General features: G+C 31.7%; 1 protein-coding gene across 2 annotated transcripts; it reads left to right on the top strand.

Annotated features, from left to right (window-relative positions):
• Positions 1-7,271: 7,271 nt before the first annotated feature.
• Positions 7,272-17,915, top strand: LOC143076732 (fructose-bisphosphate aldolase-like). Of its 2 annotated transcripts, XM_076252589.1 has the most exons (9): positions 7,319-7,423; positions 8,439-8,463; positions 10,871-10,997; positions 12,946-13,212; positions 14,039-14,199; positions 14,722-14,805; positions 15,566-15,740; positions 16,325-16,524; positions 17,021-17,915. In XM_076252589.1, the coding sequence occupies exons 3-9, from the start codon at positions 10,886-10,888 to the stop codon at positions 17,111-17,113; spliced, it is 1,092 nt and encodes a 363-aa protein (XP_076108704.1). In that variant the 5' UTR covers positions 7,319-7,423; positions 8,439-8,463; positions 10,871-10,885; the 3' UTR covers positions 17,114-17,915. The 2 variants fall into 2 exon arrangements, with proteins under 2 accessions (XP_076108702.1, XP_076108704.1); XM_076252587.1 differs by lacking the exon at positions 8,439-8,463 and having other exon boundaries at positions 7,272-7,423.
• Positions 17,916-21,942: the final 4,027 nt, after the last annotated feature.

Below are 21,942 nucleotides of genomic sequence, written 5' to 3' on the forward strand. Positions count from 1 at the left end.
TGAACGTAGATAACTTCTATTATAATTATAATATTGGGAACGACTTAGTAGAAGTACGAGTTGGTAAAAATATTCTCAATATCTATACTATTAAACGAGAAGACCTCATTTTGGGTGTCGCTTCTCTTCTTTCCAATTAATCAACACGCCTCTGTGTCCTATAGGTACAGTGCATAGTCGCATATTTGTCATCCATTCATATGATTATTCAGATTGAGTTATTTTGGAGAAAAACGAGAAAAAGGGCATCCGGATATTGTCCCGTCATTGGACAAAATTTTAAGTCAGGTTATACTTCCGGTTTGCGTTTTTCTGTATACTTTGAACATACATATACTACGAATAAAGTGTATTTTCAGAATTCTATCTGCTATCATTTTCAAGTTTACTATCCACGGTGGTCACAGAGTTTATTAAATAGAGAGGGTCTGTATACTATATCAATGACCACCATGGATCGATTAGAAAACTTAGAATTGAAAGTATAACATAGACAGTCAGAGCTACATGTACATATGTCTACTCTTCAATTTATTCACTGATAAATGGAACTAATATTTGAAATAGAGTTATCTCTCTTAGACATTTTATTATATATATTTTATGGATATATAAATACACTTTATTTATATATAGATACAGATAAGCGCTAACATTATTCATGTGCACTTTTGATACCTTTTCTGAAATTCTCCAGTCATTAAATCTTTTACAAAATTCATTGATTACAAAAAAAAGAAGATGTGGTATGATTGCCATGTTGACAACTCTCCACAAGAGACCAAAATGACACAGAAATAAACAACTATAGGTCATCGTACGGCCTTCAACAACGAGCAAATACCATACCGCATACTCAGCTTTAAAAGGCACCGAAATGACAATGTAAAACAATTCAAACGAGAAAACTAGCGGCCTTATTTATGTACAAAAAAATGAACGAAAAACAAATATGTAACACATAAACAAACGACAACCACTGAATTACAGGCTCCTTACTTAAATGTTCATAACATACTAAATGTATATTCATATTGAAATTGATAGAAAACCACAAATTGGGAATTTTGGAAATAAAGGAGGAGGGATTAAAAAAAACATTTTCCTGTCCCCAATAACCTATGATTTATGATACTTTTGCTGAAATACTCCAGTCATTCAATATTTCACAAAATTCTTTAAACAACACTTTACATACTTTAAACTACGCTCTGAATGCCCGCGATTTCGCGGGTGTGTTCTAGTAAAGTTTAAAATACAAAAACAAAAACCCACCCACACTTAACCATTGTTAACTGTGAGGTAATCTGCGAATAACCGCATGATACTGGAATACGAATCTTTCTTGGTGTTTCCGGACGTGTTTCATCTCTCTTGGAGTGGAGTGTTTATATATTCAAAGTTGTTCGCTATCCCCATATTTGCCAAGTTGTTGGATTTCTATGAGCGTAGTCTATGTACTACTGGTAAACTGTATGATCATCAAGTCAGGGATTTCTATGAGCGTAGTCTATGTACTACTGGTAAACTGTATGATCATCAAGTCAGGGATTTCTATGAGCGTAGTCTATGTACTACTGGTAAATCATCAAGTCAGGGATTTCTATAACACAAATTACTTAAAGGGGCATTAGCTGTCAAATTCATGTCCACCAATTTGACTTAAATTCTCATTTATATAGATATAGGAAGATGTGGTGTGAGTGCCAATGAGACAACTCTACATCCAAATAACAATATATAAAAGTAAACTATTATAGGTCATAATTTGATTTATAAAATACTCAAACGTAACGGTATATATCCAAATTACAATAAGTCTGAAATAAACGGTTAACAATAAAATTGAGAATGGAAATGGGGAATGCGTCAAAGAGACAACAACCCGACCATAGAAAAAACAACAGCAGAAGGTCACCAACAGGTCTTCAATGTAGCGAGAAAATGCATGTACTCGAACAAATATATCAGAATTTCGTGTGTATTTTAGTCGAGACGCCATCTTGATAGCCATCGTGATGACCTCTGAAGTCTTCCGTAGTTCACCTTACCCGATATATAAACATAAATATAAATACATTTTTTTTTGTAGATTCTTAGGGTGAGGGTTTGCGCCTTCAAACATGTTTAACCTCTCTCCACCTCCTTTATGTGTCAGGAGCCTGTAGTATTTTTCATTTCATGCATGTCTGTCATATTTTTTTTCGTAAATTTTTTCGATATGAATTGTGCTGTTGATTTGCCTACTTGATTTTTAAAAAATATTTTTCAGTCATTTCGGGGCCTTTGATAGCCGACCATACGGTATTTGTTTTTCTCATTGTGGAAGGCCGTATGGTTAACTATAGAGGTTTTCATCCACTTCATATGAGCTCTAGTTGGTAGTTGTCTCATTGGCAAATATGAAAGCTATTGAAAATGAATATCATTTTATAATGATATGTCCAGCCTATAGACATTTTCGTTTAATATTTTTGTCTAAATTTTATTGTTCTTGGCCTGTTATGTCAATTTTTTTTATCACTTATTCAAACATGTTCAAGAACTTTCAATTGGTATTAAAACTTTGTTGTTTGTTAAATGAAAACTGGAAACTACGGTCACAATTGTTAAAGTAGATTGTATGGTGCTATCTGTTTAATATTTTGCTTTCTGTTTTCATTTATATTATGTTGCTTACTATATTATATACGTTGTTGATGCTATAGCATTATTCTATATGCTGATTTGCTATAAACTTATTACAATTACAACCATACGAACTGTCCTTATTCTAATAACAATTACTGTTCTATATAAAAATGTTTTTCTATCTTCTTCAAATATGATAATTTTATGATTGCTAATTTAAAAATGAGTCAACATTCAGGCACACAAATAATGCGGGATTATTAAACATATATGCATGGTGACATCCACATCTTTATACCAATCAATCAATCAATCAATCAATCAATCAATCAATCAATCAATCAAAAAATTAATCAATCATTCAATTTCAATTAATTAATTAATTAATTAATTAATCAATCAATCAAATTTTTAGAAACAATAGGTGATGTAAGATAAAATAATAAATAATTTTGTCTTTTAGTAATACTAAGGAAAAACATGAGTATAAATCTAAATTATTGAGAACATTTACTCACACATTTTAAAGTGACGCAGATAAATTAAAACCAAGTAAATAAACTGCCGTATTCTTCAAGCGTAAATTGCTTTATGAAATGGATTCTAATTATACTAAATGTTTCTCAAATGTTTCTAGTGTCAATGAAAATAATCCCGCAAATTGATTATTGACTTCAACCGGAAATCCATTGATTGCTTTTACTTAACTAATTAAATAATTGACTCTTACATTCAATTCTTTATTACTTTATGCACATTATGCTTATCAGTGCAATAAATACAAATACATTTCTATAACACAACATGACATAATACATTAGAGAAGCAAATAAATATCAATAAAATTGAGAATGGAAATGGGGAACGTGTCAAAGAGACAACAACCCGACCAAATAAAAAACAACAGCAGAGGGTCACCAACAGGTCTTCAATGTAGCGAGAAATTCCCGCACCCGGAGGCGTCCTTCAGCTGGCCCCTAAACAAATATATACTAGTCCAGTGATAATGAACGCCATACTAATTTCCAAATTGTACACAAGAAACTAAAATTAAAATAATACAAGACTAACAAAGGCCAGAGGCTCCTGACTTGGGACAGGCGCAAAAATGTGGCGGGGTTAAACATGTTTGTGAGATCTCAACCCACCCCCTATACCTCTAACCAATGTAGTAAAGTAAACGCATAACAATACGCACATTAAAATTCAGTTCAAGAGAAATCCGAGTCTGATGTCAGAAGATGTAACCAAAGAAAAGAAACAAAATGACAATAATACATAAATAACAACAGACTACTAGCAGTTAACTGACATGCCAGCTCCAGACTTCAATTAAACTGACTGAAAGATTATGATTTCATCATGTGGACATCAGGCACAAGCCGTCCCGTTAGGGGTTTAGTATCATACCATCATAACATATATGAGAAGAACATAACCCGTGTCATGCCAACAACTGTTTTCAGAATAAATGTGTTTAGTTCCGATGCAAAGACCTTATCAGTGACTCAATATTAACGCCAAAATATGCAATCTTTAATGACTTGACAACAGTATCGTAATTATATCCCTTCTTAATAAGTCTATTCAAAGGTTTTGTAAGTTTCTGAGGTGAATACTGACACCTTTGTGCTTTATAAAGAATATTACCATAAAAAATTGGATGTGAAATACCTGAGCGTATTAGAAGTCTGCATGTTGAGCTATATTTACGAATGATGTCTTTATACCGATGATAAAATTTAGTAAATGTTTTGACTAGTTTGTGATATCGAAAACCCTGGTGTAATAATTTTTCAGTAATACATAAATTTCTCTCGTTAAAATCTAAAACATTGTTACATACACGAGCGAATCGTACAAGTTGAGATATATAAACACCATAAGATGTGACAAGGGAACGTCACCATCTAAAAACGGATAATTAACGATAGGAAATGAAAAATCATCCCTTTTATCATAAATTTTAGTATTCAGCTTTCCATTAGTGATATAGATATCAAGATCGAGAAAAGGGCAGTGGTCATTGTTAGTATTAGCTTTATTTAAAGTAAGTTCAACAGGATAAATTTCATTAATATACATACTGAAGTCGTCATTATTGAGAGCCAACATGTCATCCAAATATCTAAAAGTATTATTAAATTTGTTTATCAGATGTTGTTTCGATGGGTCTTTGCTTATTTTTGTCATAAATTGTAACTCATAACAATACAAAAACAGGTCCGCAATAAGTGGTGCACAGTTAGTCCCCATTGGAATTCCGATAATCTGACGATATACGGAATTTCCAAAGCGAACAAAAATGTTATCTAGTAAAAATTCAAGGGCATATATAGTATAAGTATTGACCAATAACAGTTCGGTTCTATGATTAAGTGCATTAAACAAAAATTTACACAAATTACGCAAATCTTTTACATTTTCAGTGCTGAGAAGTTGCACTAATTTGAACGACGATGGTCGTCTATAATAATAAGGTTTAATAAACTGTCTCCTTAAGTCTCTATAGCATTCACATTATAAAACAAAATGGAATTCATCTTCAGTGATATTCAAAGTACAAAGAGTACACTTTCTATCTAACTTATTTACTTCACGATAACGGCCTACTCCAACAAACAAATTATGAGAAGACAATCTAAGGCGAGTTAAATACACTCTAAAATTCATATTATTGCGGATTAAAATGTTTCCAAACAGCACGTGATATGTCGGGTTTAAAAAGGGGAGCACGAAAACTCCCAATATCACACATCATACTTTATTTTAGTGTTTTGGAATAAATCAACATTGTATTTTGTTCACAAGGTTTGTAAACTGTATACAATTTAAACTATTTTCAATTGGATTTAAAGCTAGGGTGTATCCTCCAGGTTGAAATGATGTGGATGCCTTCGCCGAGCGGAGCGAGGTGATTTTTTTGGGACTATTTTATGCAGAAAATTTATATTTTTTCAGACATTGTTCCTGTAAGCACATTTGCTCCCATAGAATCCGACACTGGTTAATTGGATTTTTGTTTAATTTCAAAATACCCACCAATTCATATAATTATATTTTAAACAAAATTTTAATGTTTTCCAGAAATTCTCGAAACTGAATGTAATTCATAATTTTTTATTTGATGTAAAAGTTTCCCACCAATCTTAATATTTGACATCTCATAAATGGCCCCATCACAGCGTCACTTCTGTATAAAGGAACTGAAGTGATCCCCTTTCCTAGCATTTCTCAAAAAACGGCCCTATCACAGCGGCACTTCGAAATATAGGAACTGAAGTGACCCCATAATGCGTCGCAGGGGACATCATCGAAATAACTGGTGTCCGTCCATCCGGTCTTGTTTGCACTCTCATGTGTACAATTCTTGCCAGATTTTTATATCATCAGCAATGACAATTTCGAAAATAAGTTCTAAGCTTTGACCTTTTGAAATATAAATTATAACGGAAATCCCATTGCATTTTCTCTAAAGCTTTATCTCCATTAAAAATAAAAGGAAAAGGAAAAACTTTATTTTTTATTAGTTATTGCTCTTGTTCATTGGTTACATAAAATATGTGCAATGCAGGAGACATAGGAACTTTGTTCTTTTATTGAAAATAAAATTAATATGTGGACCTAGATAGAAACTGGAATTTACTGATAAGCCTAGGAATGATCACACTCTATTAATTATAGATTAGTTTTTTTTCACATCGTCTTTCATGTCACAGGAAACGATATCAGGATATGGTGGTTTAGTTGTCAGTTATGTTGTTGGTCAGTTGTAGAAGCCATCGATCCGCTAGGCTCAATTTCAGATGAAACATGTCCGAGGATCTGTGCATCTTCCTCTGCATGCACTTGCCGTAGCCGATGACGTAGTCTTTTTACGAAAAAAATCGAGAACACTTTTCTACGATTTATCCATCTTGTTTTATTACATAAACTAAATTATCCTTAATAAAAGACCACGCATACTTCATCGGAATTAATTGGATGTTATCCTCAAATCCTAACCCTTGTTACATACGGATTCCTCCGAGTTTAACTGCTGCGAACATATCTTTATTTATATTTTTTTCTGTCAAAATGATGTGGATGCTTGAGCATCTGAGCATACATGCAAGCTACGCCACTGGATTCGACCCACAGAAAATCATTCCTTCACAGGTTAAAATGTTAATTAACTTATTTTTTTAACATGTAACATGAAATCTAATTGTACGAGGTCGCAATCTATTTATTATTTTGTTTATATTGGGTTTATATGTTACTGTCGGTAGTATTCGGAGGTCATCTCTATAGTAAATAAAATGGAGTCTCGACTAAAATACACACGAAATTCTGATATATAATATATTATCGAGTACATGTTTTCTTAACTTTTTATTTCAGATGTAATTTTAGTATGTTATAAATCAAACTACGAGTATTTTTTATTTTCAATAGTCAAATCAGTGAACTTGGATTTGACAGCTAACTGCATATACCCCTTACAGATTCTTTAGATGTTCTCTAATAAATTTTTTTTTATTATTAGTTCAAAAAGAAGTTCATTACTTTAGAACCTACTAAAAGATAAGAACTTTTTAAATTGATTTACGCTATAAAGGCTTTGATAATTTCGTATAGACCCTCAATTTTGCGATGCAATATCATACACGTCCAATGTCAAGGATAAAAGTTAACCAATCACAGTTTGACATCACCACACACCCTCTTTTTGTTGCGTCCGTAAACACTTTTCAACAAAGAACCATACTAGGATAAAACAACTTTTGCGGATTAACTGTTGAACCATTTTGTAAGTAACTATTTGATAAAATGCAAACGAATCTGTATCTTTAAAAGATAATGCGTGTCATGGCGGATACAAACTTTATCTGTTGAGAAGCAGGAAGATGTTTACCAACATGACGATCGACGTCTACAAAAATATAGATTTTTTAATAAAGATCTTTTTAGATGAAAGATTTGCAATTTAGCAGCCGTGTTGTTGAATTACTTCAAAATTTGATTTGCATAAATATGTTGAGATTCGTGAAGATATCTATTCAGCTGTTTGAATGATTTAGAAAAAAAGGGGGATGGGGTAGTTGAAATAGTTTATTTATATCTATTAAATGATTGATTTTTTTTATTTTAACACCTTATTTTAGTAATAATAACATAACATTTTGACAAATATATGCAAACAATAACACATTGATTCATTTCCATACAATTAAAAATACTTTAAAAACAAAAAATAGCATTTTAATTGGATAAAACTTGGACTTTGAACCCTGATGAAACATGTGTTTTATGACTCAAATCAAGAAATCTAAAATTTCTAAAAACAACAATAAGGCATATAAACTTGAGCAATGTTGAAGCTTGCAGAAAAATTCACAATGCAACTAAAACTAAAAATAGTGACAAATATTCATCATGTTCATGTCATCATCAGCAGCAGGCACCTTCGGTATCTGAGCTATATTAAGTAATGGATCTTGCATGTTTGAATAATTTCAATTGCACATTATTGACCACCTCTTCAAAATTCAGTGACTAGTAGTCTACTTTTCCACAAGTTCTTTTCATGTCATCATGTGGTCATGCTTTTTTGGCCCAATAAAGAAATGAAGTCCAATAATCAAGTTATTCCTTGTGAAAAATTTAATTTGATTGACAAACATTTTTTGAATATACATGTATATTTCTCATTTAATATAAATTTCATAAATTGACATGTACATGATGTATAATACATTAGCTATATAGTGTACTTAGTACAATGTATTATGATATTTATCTTATCTATCTGGGTTAACATCAAGGTTGTTTAAGGACCAGATTTGCAAGGTAAGTCACTCAGTATTTGTTCTGATTTAGGATATATATACTTTTGTTAATCAGTGATATATTCATTAATTTCTTCCCAAGATATTTGTCTTGTTAAAGTTCAGGTATAGTAATTCAACATTACTTCATATTCTACCTGTCTGCATATAAATATAATTGATATTTTTCTTGAACTAAAACCGTGTACATATAAGGTTAATATTTGGGACATCAAATCTAATCCAGATAGATGATGGTCAGTTTTAATGTACTGAGGAAGCAATGCCACACACTCCAGGGATTCTTGCAACTTGCCTTATAATACCGGTTTTATTATAGATATTAGGAGGGATCACCCAAAATGTAAAAGAAGAGTGGTCATTGTGGTTGTTGACCTATGAAATGAAACTTGTGCTTGGTATACATTGGTACACATGCACTAGACTGCATCTACTCTGTTCAGAATAGGTATTCCTGAACATGCATGAAATATTTGCCACTGGATTTTAAACAACCAACAATCAATCAATCAATCAATCTTCAGAATAGGAGATCTTTTATCAGCTTTCTGACTTGATCCCAAATGTTACCATGGTTACTGAGGTACAAAACAAATGTAGCAATAGCTTGTATATTAAGAGAAGTATTCAGGAGGCTCGAGGGTATAAAAATTTCAGAAAAAAATTAAACATTTGTTTTTCATTACAAATTTTATTTATTACCTTTTGTAGTTGTTACTTTATCATATGGTACAAAAAAGATTCAAAACAATTAATTCGTGTTGGCCACAGATGACTTTTAAAATGTAAACATCATTGAAAAAGTTCCAAATTATCTCCCTTTGGTGGAAAAATGCCATTTTTTGGCTTTAAAATTGAAATATCTCTTAACTCATCGGTGACCTATATTTTTTAATATAATTTCGATATATGCTGTACTTAAACTAAATTATTGTAAAATTTGAGCGATTTCTGTAATAAGTTTCTTTTTTTATTTCAATATTACCTTTATTTCTCCTATTAGGGACGACATCAAAAGATCGATGTAGGATAAAAAACTTAAATCAAATAGTTTGGGGGTGGGAGGGTCAACATTGCTGCAAGTTTTGTTAATTTAAAATCGATTTTACATGTATCCCTATTGGTCAATCAATTTTTCCCAAATTAAGTTATAAGAGAGGGGGTGTGGGGGTCAGTGAAAAAACTATGTGAATTAAGTTTTTTATCCTTCATTGAACTTTTGATGTCATCCCTTAGTTCAACAGAAAAAAAAACACTTTTACAAAGATGTATGCTTCTTTCGAAGGCAGATTGTGAGCGCAAATGAACGGTGACCCCATTTTTTTATTTTATTTTTCTATTAACTATAAGATAAAGTTCATTTATAGAAAAATATAGAGAAATCCTATATAAATGAGTTAGACCCGCGAACCCCCTTAACATTGCTTAAGGTGACCTGATGGAAATTATTTTTGACCATGCTTTTATTGCTGTAAATCTACCAGTACTGAGTAATACAAATGTTTTTATTTTTTAAAGTAGACTAAAAGTGTTTTGACCTTTTAAATGGTTAAAGTTACCATCAAAAATTCAAAAAATTCCTGTTGATGAGTTAAGGAATTACTAAGAATTACTAAGAAACTAAGGTTTCAATTCTCTTGGGTAAAGTTGGCCGTAAATGAATTCTTGCAAGATCCCTTTTGTTGATTTAGCTCTGATGTTTTTACATTTTTCACATCCATAGCTTTCAACATGTTCAAAGGTTTAGGTTTTGATGTTCCTGATGAAATTAAATCCAGAAAAGCACTTCTCATGCTTCTGGCACACAAAATTTATAATTATGATAATTTACCATGTTAACAGCAATAAAATTAGTGCCATTTTCAATATCCAGATATTGCTAAGTAAAAAGAAAAAATTTAAGAAACCGTTGTTAATATTACATTGCTATATTGTGCTAAACATTCTAAATGTTAATAGTTATGCACACTACACATATGCATGTGATATTTGCTGTTAATGGTGTTGAATTTTGTTGATTTTATTAATGTGAATGCTTGTGATTTTTTTGGTGATTTGTTTTACAGTGAATGCTTGAGTGATGTTTTGGTGAATTGTTACTGTAAATGCTGGTTTCTTTATGGTAATTCACTCTCTCTTTATGTTAGATAGGTTAATGAAGGTAATAAATTGACAGGGTCATAAATCAGTATTATCACACAATCATTCACCCTGTTTCACAGAATGCTAATCACCCAAATTTCACCATCAGGAGTGATTTTATACTGAATCACCAAGGTTTCACCATATTGTGTAACACTTTAAGGTAATTTGTTTATTAAAGGATTTTGATTGTTAATTATGTGTAATGATTAGATGCTGATTTATCACAAATGCATTTAATATATTGATGTATTGATGTTTTTCAGAACTAGAACAAAACCATGCCAACCTTCCCGCAATACCTTACTCCAGAACAGGAGGAGGAACTAAGATTAGTAGCAAATGCTATAGTGGCCCCTGGTAAAGGTATCTTGGCTGCTGATGAGTCGACAGGTAAATATCCATAAAGCATTCTAATGCAACATTGTTTGTACAATGATTTTGATTGGATAACATTACTAATTTTCATGGCATCACCATAGATGCTATGAAAACATACGCATTAGTGCAGACAATTATATGACAGATTTTAAATGTATGTTTTAACATTGTTTTCCCTCAGTTTCATTAGAATGGAGATAACTGTATTGTATTTTAAGCTCCAAAAGGCATCAATTGGTGATTTGATGGTTGTGAAAACACGTTTACAGCTGGCTTCGCTAACGCCTCGCTAGTAAACTTAATTTGTATCCATCAAATCACCAATTGATGACGTTGGAGCTTAAAATACAATACAGTCATCTGCTAAATGTTTAACTACTGGTTGTTTGTATCAATAAGATGGTGTTATTGATATTTAGCGTACAGTGACAAAAGGCAAGGTTCTCAATAAGGATTTGTTGAAGGCGAGTCATTTTTGGACAGAACAAGTCCAAAAGTGAGAAGACGAAATTTTATTGACTTAGGTACTCATCATGCTCATCTTGGTCAAAAAGAAAAAGGATTTTTTTTTTACATAAGATGATCTGAAGTTTTTACTTAACTGAACTAAATTATGTTTCTGAATTTCTTAGGCCAAATTGAGAAGAGTCATTTGAGAGTAATTAAAATATAAAAAAAATTGGGACAAACTTTTTTTTTATCCATTTCGATATCTTTGAAAGCTTACTCCAACTCTATCATGTCTATATCATTATAGTGGTCCATTCTTTTGCATAAAATTATTTAAATATTTTTGTTTGATTTGGCAAATACCATTGTTACGTTTCCTGAGGGTAGGGTTAGCCAGGGTATGACACAGGGATGCATGCTTATTTCCAAAAGCCTGCTTTTAAATTTTTTCCCCAAGATTCCACTTGTTTTTACCCCCTAGCTTTACCCACATCTCCACTTTTGTTTTACCCTCTACATGCTCTATAACCCACATCCCCACTTTTTTTTACCACTATATCTGACATGTCTGACATCCCCACTTGTTTAATGCCTTTATCTCACATCTCAACGGTTTACCCCTTTATCCTATGTAGCCATTTTTTTACCCCCTATATCCCTTATCCTAAAAACATGCCATCCCCCATGTCCACCCTCTGTCCTAAAAGGAACCATCTTTAACCAGCTGTCTAGAAATGTGTAAACAATAGACAAGTTCACTTGTACTGTACTTGTCAACAAGATTGTTTATATTTCATTTCAGACATTTAAGATGTAGGACCTTGAACTATGAGTGACCTGTTCTTGATTTATTGGATGTCTATGTACTAACAAACTTGTAAATCTGTCTACAAACTGTTTTGATTATTTGAATTAAAATGGTTTTAAGTTAAAACAACTACATGGATCATTTAACATGTTTAACACAGATACATGTAGTGCTGTCATTTATTTTGCTGACCTCTGACATAACAATAGATTTGTAATGAACCAATTATATGTCTGAATGTCATCATACAGTATTCAGTTGTACCTATTTACATGGTGTTATAATATTTTTCGTGAAAAATAGTGAAGTGTGTGTTTGTGTATAATTTACTGCTGTTTATTTTACTTCATATAAACATCTTCACTTTGAATTAACCATAAGAAAGAAAAAAGAAACATAATACACTGATATAGGGGAATTTAATGATTTTACCTTTATAACTTTTGGCTTCAATTTTAGACCCCACACAACATTACATGTGTAGGGTATAATAAATTTATGTCATGTATGTATAGGTTCTTTAATTTTACTGAATTTAATTTGTAAATTTGGATAAAAGTAACAAACCACCCCAAACAAAAGACCAATTAAGTAATACAAAATAAGATTTTTTGTTTAAAAAGAAAGTAGTACATGTACAGCTGATGTATAGCATCTATGGTATCTGATGAGGTTGAATAATTTTATCATTTTTTTGTACAGGTACTATTGGAAAGAGATTTGCATCAATAAAAGCTGAGAACAGTGAAGAAAACCGTCGGAGATACAGAGAACTATTGTTTGCCTCAGATAAAGTTGTTGCCGAAAACATTAGCGGTGTGATTCTGTTTCACGAGACATTGTATCAGTCAACAAAATCTGGTGTACCATTTGTTAAAGTATTGAAAGAAAAGGGAATTATTCCCGGTATCAAAGTAGATAAGGGAGTTGTCCCCCTTGCTGGAACTGATGGAGAATCTACAACACAGGGTAATTACTGTAATATTGAAGGATATAAGTGATGGGTCAAAAATAAAATTTAAGTTCCTTGATGTTGGCTACCTATTTTAAAAGTAGCCTACCCCCAAAAACAAGTTAAGGAACAAATCATTTCAAATTTTTTCCTGCTTTTACATAATTTTCTTGGCTTAAGCATGTAACTAAGTTGGTTTTTTTTAAAAACCAAACCCAATGGGTATTGGTATTGGCATTTGTAGGCAGCATCAAGTAAAGAGGTTTTTAAGGGTGGACTAGAATATTGGTTCAATATCAGGTATACATGTTTACTGTAGATTAGGGGTATAAGTTGGAAGTTTTATATAGAAAATGATGTATTTGTTGCTATCAATTTTGTTAAGCTGTATTTTCCTCTCCTATCATTTAACATAGACATAGGTGTTCGGGTTTGCAAGGTCATAACAAACATTTTGACATATTAAATCATGAAAGATATCTCCTTCAGGTACAGCCAATATCCATACATGCTTGTTGATCTTCAGAATATTTAACACGATGTTTCATGTGTTTATTTGTAACTTACACATACATGACATATCTTCAAAGTTTATAAAAAAGGTATTTTCCAGTCTATTAGAGATAAACAGCACTAAACTCATGTCAAAATATAAAAATATAATGTTATCATGGTTATCATTGTTGCAAATTAAACTTTGATATTTGTGTTGTTGACCTGAAAATCATATTCAATAGACACATGAATGAGGCACAACATTTAACTGTAATTTAGACAACCAAGGTGAAATAGAATGAGTTTGAAGATTTACCAATGATAACATAATTTATTTATCTTATTTAGGTCTTGATGGTCTAGCAGAAAGATGTGCACAGTATAAAAAGGATGGAGCCCAATTTGCCAAATGGCGATGTGTTCTTAAAATAGGATCAGAAACTCCAACCTTCCAAGCTATGTTAGAAAATGCCAATGTATTAGCCAGATACGCAAGCATTTGTCAACAAGTAAGAAATTAAATCTTTAACTATTGCATTTTTAGATAAAGGCATTGCAATGGATTTTTTTATTTTAAGTGGATTTATACTTTTCCCGATCTTTTTTCTTATCATGCTTATAATCAACATGTGGTTTGTGTTATCTCAGTTCTCCGTTGGTCAAAAGTGAAATTTTAATGATTTCCCCTGCATTTCCTGAAGTTGCTAAAATAGATGACCATACAGATACCTTATGATTTCACATAAATAGAACACATCTTTTGCAGATCATTTAGAAAGAAAGATGGAGTTAGTCTTCATATTGTCTAAAATCATTAGAGAAACAATTTCCACCATGGAAGTGAGCCTCAGGATGCAGTGGATTTCTGAACAGTATCACACCACATCTTTTTATATCTAATACCTTTGAAATTATAATCTGCATGATGTTGAATTTGATATAAATAACATGAACATAATGAATATCCTTAAATCAAGTTGTGTGAGAATTGATAAACATTGCTGTTAAATTGTCCTGATTTTATTTTACAGAATGGTCTAGTACCCATTGTAGAACCTGAGGTTTTATGTGATGGTGATCACGATCTATATACTGCACAGAAAGTTACTGAACAGGTAAATTTCGATCATAATTCACTAGTATTGTATGTAAATTTCAATTATAATCCAATACATTTGCAGGTAAAGTTCAATCATATTTTTCCATTATTACAGGTGAATTTCAATCATAACTGACACCATGATTATTGGCAAATTCCAATCATAATTCACCAGGGTTATAGGTAAATTTAAATCGTAATTTACTAGCATTGGAAGTAAATTTTAATCATAATACACAAGGATTAAAGGTTTATCAGTAAATGTCAATCAAAATACATGGAGGTAAATATCAATCATGAATCACCAGGAATATTGTTAAATTTCAATAACAATTCACAAGGATTACTGACCTGTAAATTTCAATCAGAATTCATAAGACTTAAGAGGGAAATTACCATCATTATAAATCACTATCAAACAGAAAGTAGTACAGAATATTGTCTGCGTGAGTCTTGGTAAATGAAGCATGTACACAGAAATAGTATTTAAATCAGATTGGAAAATTTAGAAAAGAGAGAAGACAGATACCAAAGGGACATTCAAATTTGTCTAAACCGAAATTACAATGCAATGACAAAAAAACTAAAAACAATCAAAAAGACCAATAACAGTATAGCAATAACAACATAGAAAACCAAAGACAAAGCAACACAACCCCCGCCAAAAACCCAGGGGTGATTATTAAAAATTTACCAGAACTAATAAAGTTGTTGTACTGTTTATTTTTGTTAGTTAAGTTAAAAAGAGACAGATTTTTTTTCTTTTCTTATTTTAGGTATTAGCATTTACATACAAGGCATTGTCTGATCATCATGTATATTTAGAAGGAACCTTACTAAAACCCAACATGGTGACTGCTGGTCAAAGTTGTTCTAAAAAGTTCACAGCAGAAGAGAATGCTAAAGCTACAGTCCTAGCTCTATCAAGAACTGTTCCAGCAGCAGTTCCAGGTATGAAAAACTGACCAATGATATCAGTGTCAGAATCTATTGAACTCTGGGTAATATTTTCAAAGCATGTACCCAAATGTTCTGATTGGCCAACTCCTTAATAATTAGAATTCAACCTGAATCAATTTGTTAAGGGACTCTTGGTTTCCTCCACCAATAAAAGCAATGGCTGCCATGAAATAGTCAGCAGTTCTGAAAGTTGCATTAAACATTAAAATGCACTCTATCAATGATTGGATGATATTTTCATTTTGAGGTACCAATGAAAATACCCCCAATCCTTTAGAATCTGAAAAGGCAATTCGAATAAATGTTTGTGCTCCTTGAAATCATCAGTTGTGAAATTGTGACTGAAAGAAGATGTGTGGTTTATAGTTGAGATAGCAACCCAAATTTAAAGCACAATAAACAAAAATAAAAAAAATAATTTTTCATCTGCAATTTCAATTTGTTTAGAGTTTTTATCATGCTCATATCTATAGGAAAGAATTATAGAATAACAAAAACAAAACATGAAAACCACACTTTGTGTCTCTAACAAATACCACAATGATAGCCTCTTACATTATTTCTCTTTTTTCCAGGAATAACATTTTTGTCAGGTGGACAATCTGAAGAAGATGCAACCCTCAATCTGAATGCTATTAATGTTTTTCCTGGTAGAAAACCATGGGCACTAACCTTCTCCTTTGGAAGAGCCTTACAGGCTAGTGTCCTAAAGGCATGGCAAGGCAAGGAAGAGAATGTGAAGGCTGCCCAGGAACAGCTCATTAGTAGGGCAAAGGTATGTAGAAAACTTAGTGTCACTAAATTAAGGATAGCTGAACGTAGGTTTTGAAAACATTGATGAATGTTTTATTTATGGTTATTAGTTACTATGGTTCAAATACACAATTATTGTAAGCACCCTTCAATTTCTCTTTTTCTTGACTATAACCTTTCAAAATAAAGTTATGTGATGGACCTTTTTTCAGGATGTCTTGATCAGGCTATTATATTATTGCATAAATTCAAGATTGGGCCCTTATTTGTCACAGAATTCAGGATTTACACCTGTCTTGACTCTCAACTAATTTTTCGGTATCACACCTGTAACCTACAGCCCTTTTCATGGTTTCAGCACTAGCAACTAGTGATATATCTTCACAAGATCATCACTAAAATAAGAATATATGGTATGATTGCCAATTAGAAAACTATTAACCTAAGGACTCCTATATAAAGAACTGATTCAGTCTGTATTTAATATATATAATATATGTAGTATTTGTCTTTTTCAGGCTAATGGGTTAGCTGCACTTGGACAGTATAAAGGTGGAGTGTCTGGTGATGCAGCGGGAGAATCATTATTTGTTCCAAAACATACATACTGAAACAGAATATGACATTTTTAATGGGGTTTTAAAATTAGTGGTTTTCGTATCTTTTGAAGGGGTCATTTAAATATTAAACCAGGGTTTGTGATTTAAAATTTTTTGGAAAATATTTTGCAATAAAATGCTCTTTTTTTAGTCAAGTGTATTTAGATGTAGATTAAGTACAGCTTAATTTAACTAAACAAACAAAAAACATATAAAAGAAATAGAATAATGTTTAAAATATCTTATTTACATGACTTAAGCTGTAATACATATGATGTACATTTATTGATAACATGTTTTAGTAAAAAGGTGCTTACAGTGGATGAATTTGTATGATGTTTGTGGGTATATTGATAACTTCATGAAATAGACAATTAGGTTGAAAAATATGTTTTTGGTGTGATTTATTGATGCTTATAATATTCTGAAATGTATTTTATGAAAACAAGATAAAAATACTACAAATGTATTCCATTTTCATATTCATGAAATCCATTTATAAATATTATTTCCTGTGTTAAAATGCACTATGAATTTGGACCAATGAAGTGATCACTTTCCATTGATATGATTTTGTCCTCATTTACCTTATATTCAGTTGTGTTTTGTCATTTAAACTCTGTAATTTCTATAAATAAGACTTTATGAAGTTTTTAAATTGTTTATGTGTTAATACTACAACATGTACAATGCTATTGCAACCAATGTAATATTAGTTTTTATTTTCCAATTTAATTTTGATATTCCATGGCATGTATTGTTAAATGGATAAGCATGCACTATGTATCTACGCAATAAAGATATATTTTTATGATACAGTCTCATGTTTTTAGTTTTGACATAAAATGTTCTAGGAGAGTCTATAGCTACATTGTAGAATGTATGTAGTCACATATGTTATACAAGATAAAAAAATATGAATGAAATAGAAGGTTAATATGTCCAAACATCTTATAAGTGGTCAAGCTTCCAAACCCTAAACCATATATAATCCTGTTTGTCATGTCAAAATCATTTGGATGATATACAAGGTTAGTCCCCACCCCCTGTAATTTGAATCATATATTTTCATGTTTGAAATTGAAAGGCACATAAAATTTATGAGGATTCCCCAGGGGTCATAAATAAACTCATCATCGATAACAGGATTAAATTCATCCCCACTTCTCAGCCCTGTCTTAGAAGATGAATATGTTCTTATTTCTTGAAAATTGTTAAGATACAAACCCTAAACCACAAAACTTGATCTTGTTGCTGATTAAATTTCTCAATTTAAAAAAATCATTATGGTTTACTATTTACATCTGGCAATGAATATTGCAGAATGATATGAGACATAGGGAACATAATCTAACCCACCTGTGGCTGCTATGTAAATATTTTGTATAAAGCTTAGTATTTCAGAAGGTTGAAAAAACATAAAACAAACAAAGTCATATAAAGGGAGATTTTAAGGGGGTAGACCTTGGTTCAGGGAGATAACTCTTTAAATCAGTTATGCGTTTGTAAAAGTCAAGTTTTGTTAATGAATTTTAAGCATTTACCTGAAACAGATTGGAAATAATCTGTGTATCCAAGAAGCTTAGAACATATTTATGAAAATGGCTGACACAAACGTACTGATGATTTTAAGAGTTATTTCCCTTAACCTTGGTCTACCTCCTTAAAACAATATGTTTTACTTTTTTTCACAGGACGATCATTCAGAAAAAATGATATGATAGAGAGTCAAAATTAATAAGTGTACAGTAATTGTAACATATAAGAGAAACACTAATTGAAATGTTTTCTTTTTTATGAGATATTTCATTTTCAGTTTCTGTTTATCAGAATTGATAAATGAAGATTTATAAAATTATAATCTTACAAAATAACACTTCTAGCACACCATGAAGCAAGGCTAGTAAAAAGCCAATTCAACAGCTTAGACTTCTCAACAATTATATTTCAAATTATGATTTTCTTGATAATTAGTTTTTGTCGAGCCTGCAACTTTTGTTGCAGAAAGCTCGACATAGGGATAGTGATCCGGCGGCGGCGGCGGCTACGGCGGCGGCGTTAGCTAACTTTTTAAAAGCTTTATATTTTAGAGGGTGGAAGACCTGGATGCTTCATACTTTGTATATAGATGCCTCATGTTACGAAGTTTCCGTCAGTCACATGTCAAATGTCCTTGACCTCATTTTCATGGTTCAGTGACCACTTGAAAAAAAAGTTCAGATTTTTTGTAATGTTGAATTCTCTCTTATTATAAGTAATAGGATAATTATATTTGGTATGTGCATACCTTGCAAGGTCCTCATGCCCGTCAGACAGTTTTCACTTGACCTCGACCTCATTTCATGGATCAGTGAACAAGGTTAAGTTTTGGTGGTCAAGTCCATATCTCAGATACTATAAAAAATAGGTCTAGTATATTCGGTGTATGGAAGGACTGTAAGGTGTACATGTCCAACTGGCAGGTGTCATCTGACCTTGACCTCATTTTCATGGTTCAGTGGTTATAGTTAAGTTTTTGTGTTTTGGTCTGTTTTTCTCATACTTTATGCAATAGATCTACTATATTTGTTGTATGGAATGATTGTAAGGTATACATGTCTAGCGGGCAAATGTCATCTAACCTTGACCTCATTTTCATGGTTGAGTGGTCAAAGTTAAGTTTTTGAGTTTTGGTCTTTTATCTATTACTATATGCCGTAGGTCAACTATATTTGGTGTATGGAAATATTTTATGATCTATATGTCAGTCCCGCAGGTTTTATTTGACCTCGACCTCATTTTCACGGTTCATTGCTCAGTATTAAGTTTTTGTGTTTTGGTCTATTTTTCTTAAACTATAAGTAATAGGTCAACTATATTTGTTGTATGGAAGCATTGTTAGCTGTACATGTCTGCCTGGCATGGTTCATCTGACCTTGACCTCATTTTCATGGTTCATTGGTCTTTGTTTAGAGTTATCTTGGTTAATGTTAAGTTTATTTGACAGTTTTTAATAAAGCTTTATACTCAGGACTATCAACATAATATCAATGATTAGTAAAGAAGGCGAGACATTTCAGCGTGTGCACTCTTGTGCTTAAAATGTTGTTAAATATCTCATAGTTCAAAAAAAGTACAAACAGATTCCACGAAGAGTAATGTGTTTTGTCAGTGGCTTTGTTCTGTATCATTCTGTCCTCCATTTGAACTAAACCTTGATTCTTGTTAATATTTGACTAATTTTTGAAGTGTCAGTCTGGTTTACATGTCTGTCTGTCTGTTGTGAATGACCTCATTTTCAAGGTTCAGCAATTGCTTCAAAAGTGGTTAATGGCATGATTTTCAGTTATGAATAATCGCAAAATGTTTTTCGGTAAAAGACACCATTGCATCGTTTACGTCCATCAGACATGATAATTACTATGACGTGGATATAATCAACTACAGGTAAACGGAACGGTCTTCAACAATGAAAAAAAATATTTTCGTTTAGTTGTTTTAACAAAGGGGTCCTTGTATGACCCAATGTGAAAAATCCAAACGTGAAATTAAAGAAAAACAAAATATTACAAACAGCAACTTAAAACAATTTAAAATAAGCTCCTTATTCAAACAATCACATAAATGTGTCGGGGTACATAGAATAGAAAAAAAACACAGATATTGGTAGCCTTTCATAACACAAATCAATACATGCACAATAAATAAAATGCAGCAAACGTATTTGCGAGCACGGCCAACCGTTCCCTAAACAGGAGAAGCGATTTTATGAAAAAGTGTTAATAAAAAAAAAAAAAAACTACCAAACCCAAGGTAAAATTCAAAAACTTAAAGTCCATGGATACAAACTGTTATCAACCAACGGAACGAGGGAAAACAACTGTCATATTCATAACTTGGTACAGGTACCAATGACCAGCAATACACAGGAAATTTAATTTCACAATTTGACCATAGTGAGTTTTTCTTAAAATTTAGAGTTTCTGTACAATGCAATTGATTTTTAGATAGCTGAAGAATAGAGTAGCCTTTAAAACGAGTTTATATGAACGTATAAATGTTGTTCTTTGCATGTTTTATAGGCCATTTGTGCCGTCTGACAGTATGTATTTTCACAATCGTACCGTCCATATGTCCATTGTTGCCATGGTTACACCAACAAGCATTGGATACCAAATTTATGTAACATGCTGTATCCATATATATGCACATACATAACACAAACATTAAACCTTATTTGTTAGAAAGCAAGGAAAAGATGGTGGCTTAATTAACATTATGAGTGCTATTTAAGTTTTTAATTGTGTATTGCTACCACAGGTATTTTCCGAAACAAAAAGGACCAATTTAACCAAAATGTATCTGATCTGCATGTTTAGTCCATCAAACTAAAATAATAAAGTCCATCAAAAACACAAGCCGTGTCAGAATCTTGGACAATATGTTCTGCAATAAAAAAATCTACAAAATAAATACAACACATTTAAATACTGTTCTCTATAAAACTTGAATACAAATATTTTGTATACAAAAATAAAATAAAAATTAAATTCTCCCTCGCCCTGCTCGTCCGAATTTAACTTATTTAATCTCTAAATTCAATAGGCTATAAACAAGACAAACACAGATATAGGATTAGTTGCTCGCAGTAACATCTTATTTTCTCTTGCGATACAATATTTTATTTTACTTAATTGTACATTTTTCTTCGATTGGAACAATATATAAATACATGACATTTAACATTTTTGTTTTCTATATATTTGTTTACATGTCTCAAATCTATTACAATTCTTACGAATTCTTTACCTGAACTTTGTACTGAAACAGTAATCAGATTTACTACAAAAGGTGGACACTAT

The sequence above is a fragment of the Mytilus galloprovincialis genome, chromosome 5 (assembly GCF_965363235.1).
Source record: "Mytilus galloprovincialis chromosome 5, xbMytGall1.hap1.1, whole genome shotgun sequence".
NCBI classification, from domain to species: domain Eukaryota; kingdom Metazoa; phylum Mollusca; class Bivalvia; order Mytilida; family Mytilidae; genus Mytilus; species Mytilus galloprovincialis.

Bases quoted from the DNA above. Each gene is read 5' to 3' on its own strand.
- LOC143076732 (XM_076252587.1), top strand. From the start codon at position 10,886: ATGCCAACCTTCCCGCAATACCTTACTCCAGAACAGGAGGAGGAACTA. The intron at 14,200-14,721 runs GTAAGAAATTAA...TTTATTTTACAG, and splicing joins ACGCAAGCATTTGTCAACAA to AATGGTCTAGTACCCATTGT. The intron at 15,741-16,324 runs GTATGAAAAACT...TCTTTTTTCCAG, and splicing joins TGTTCCAGCAGCAGTTCCAG to GAATAACATTTTTGTCAGGT.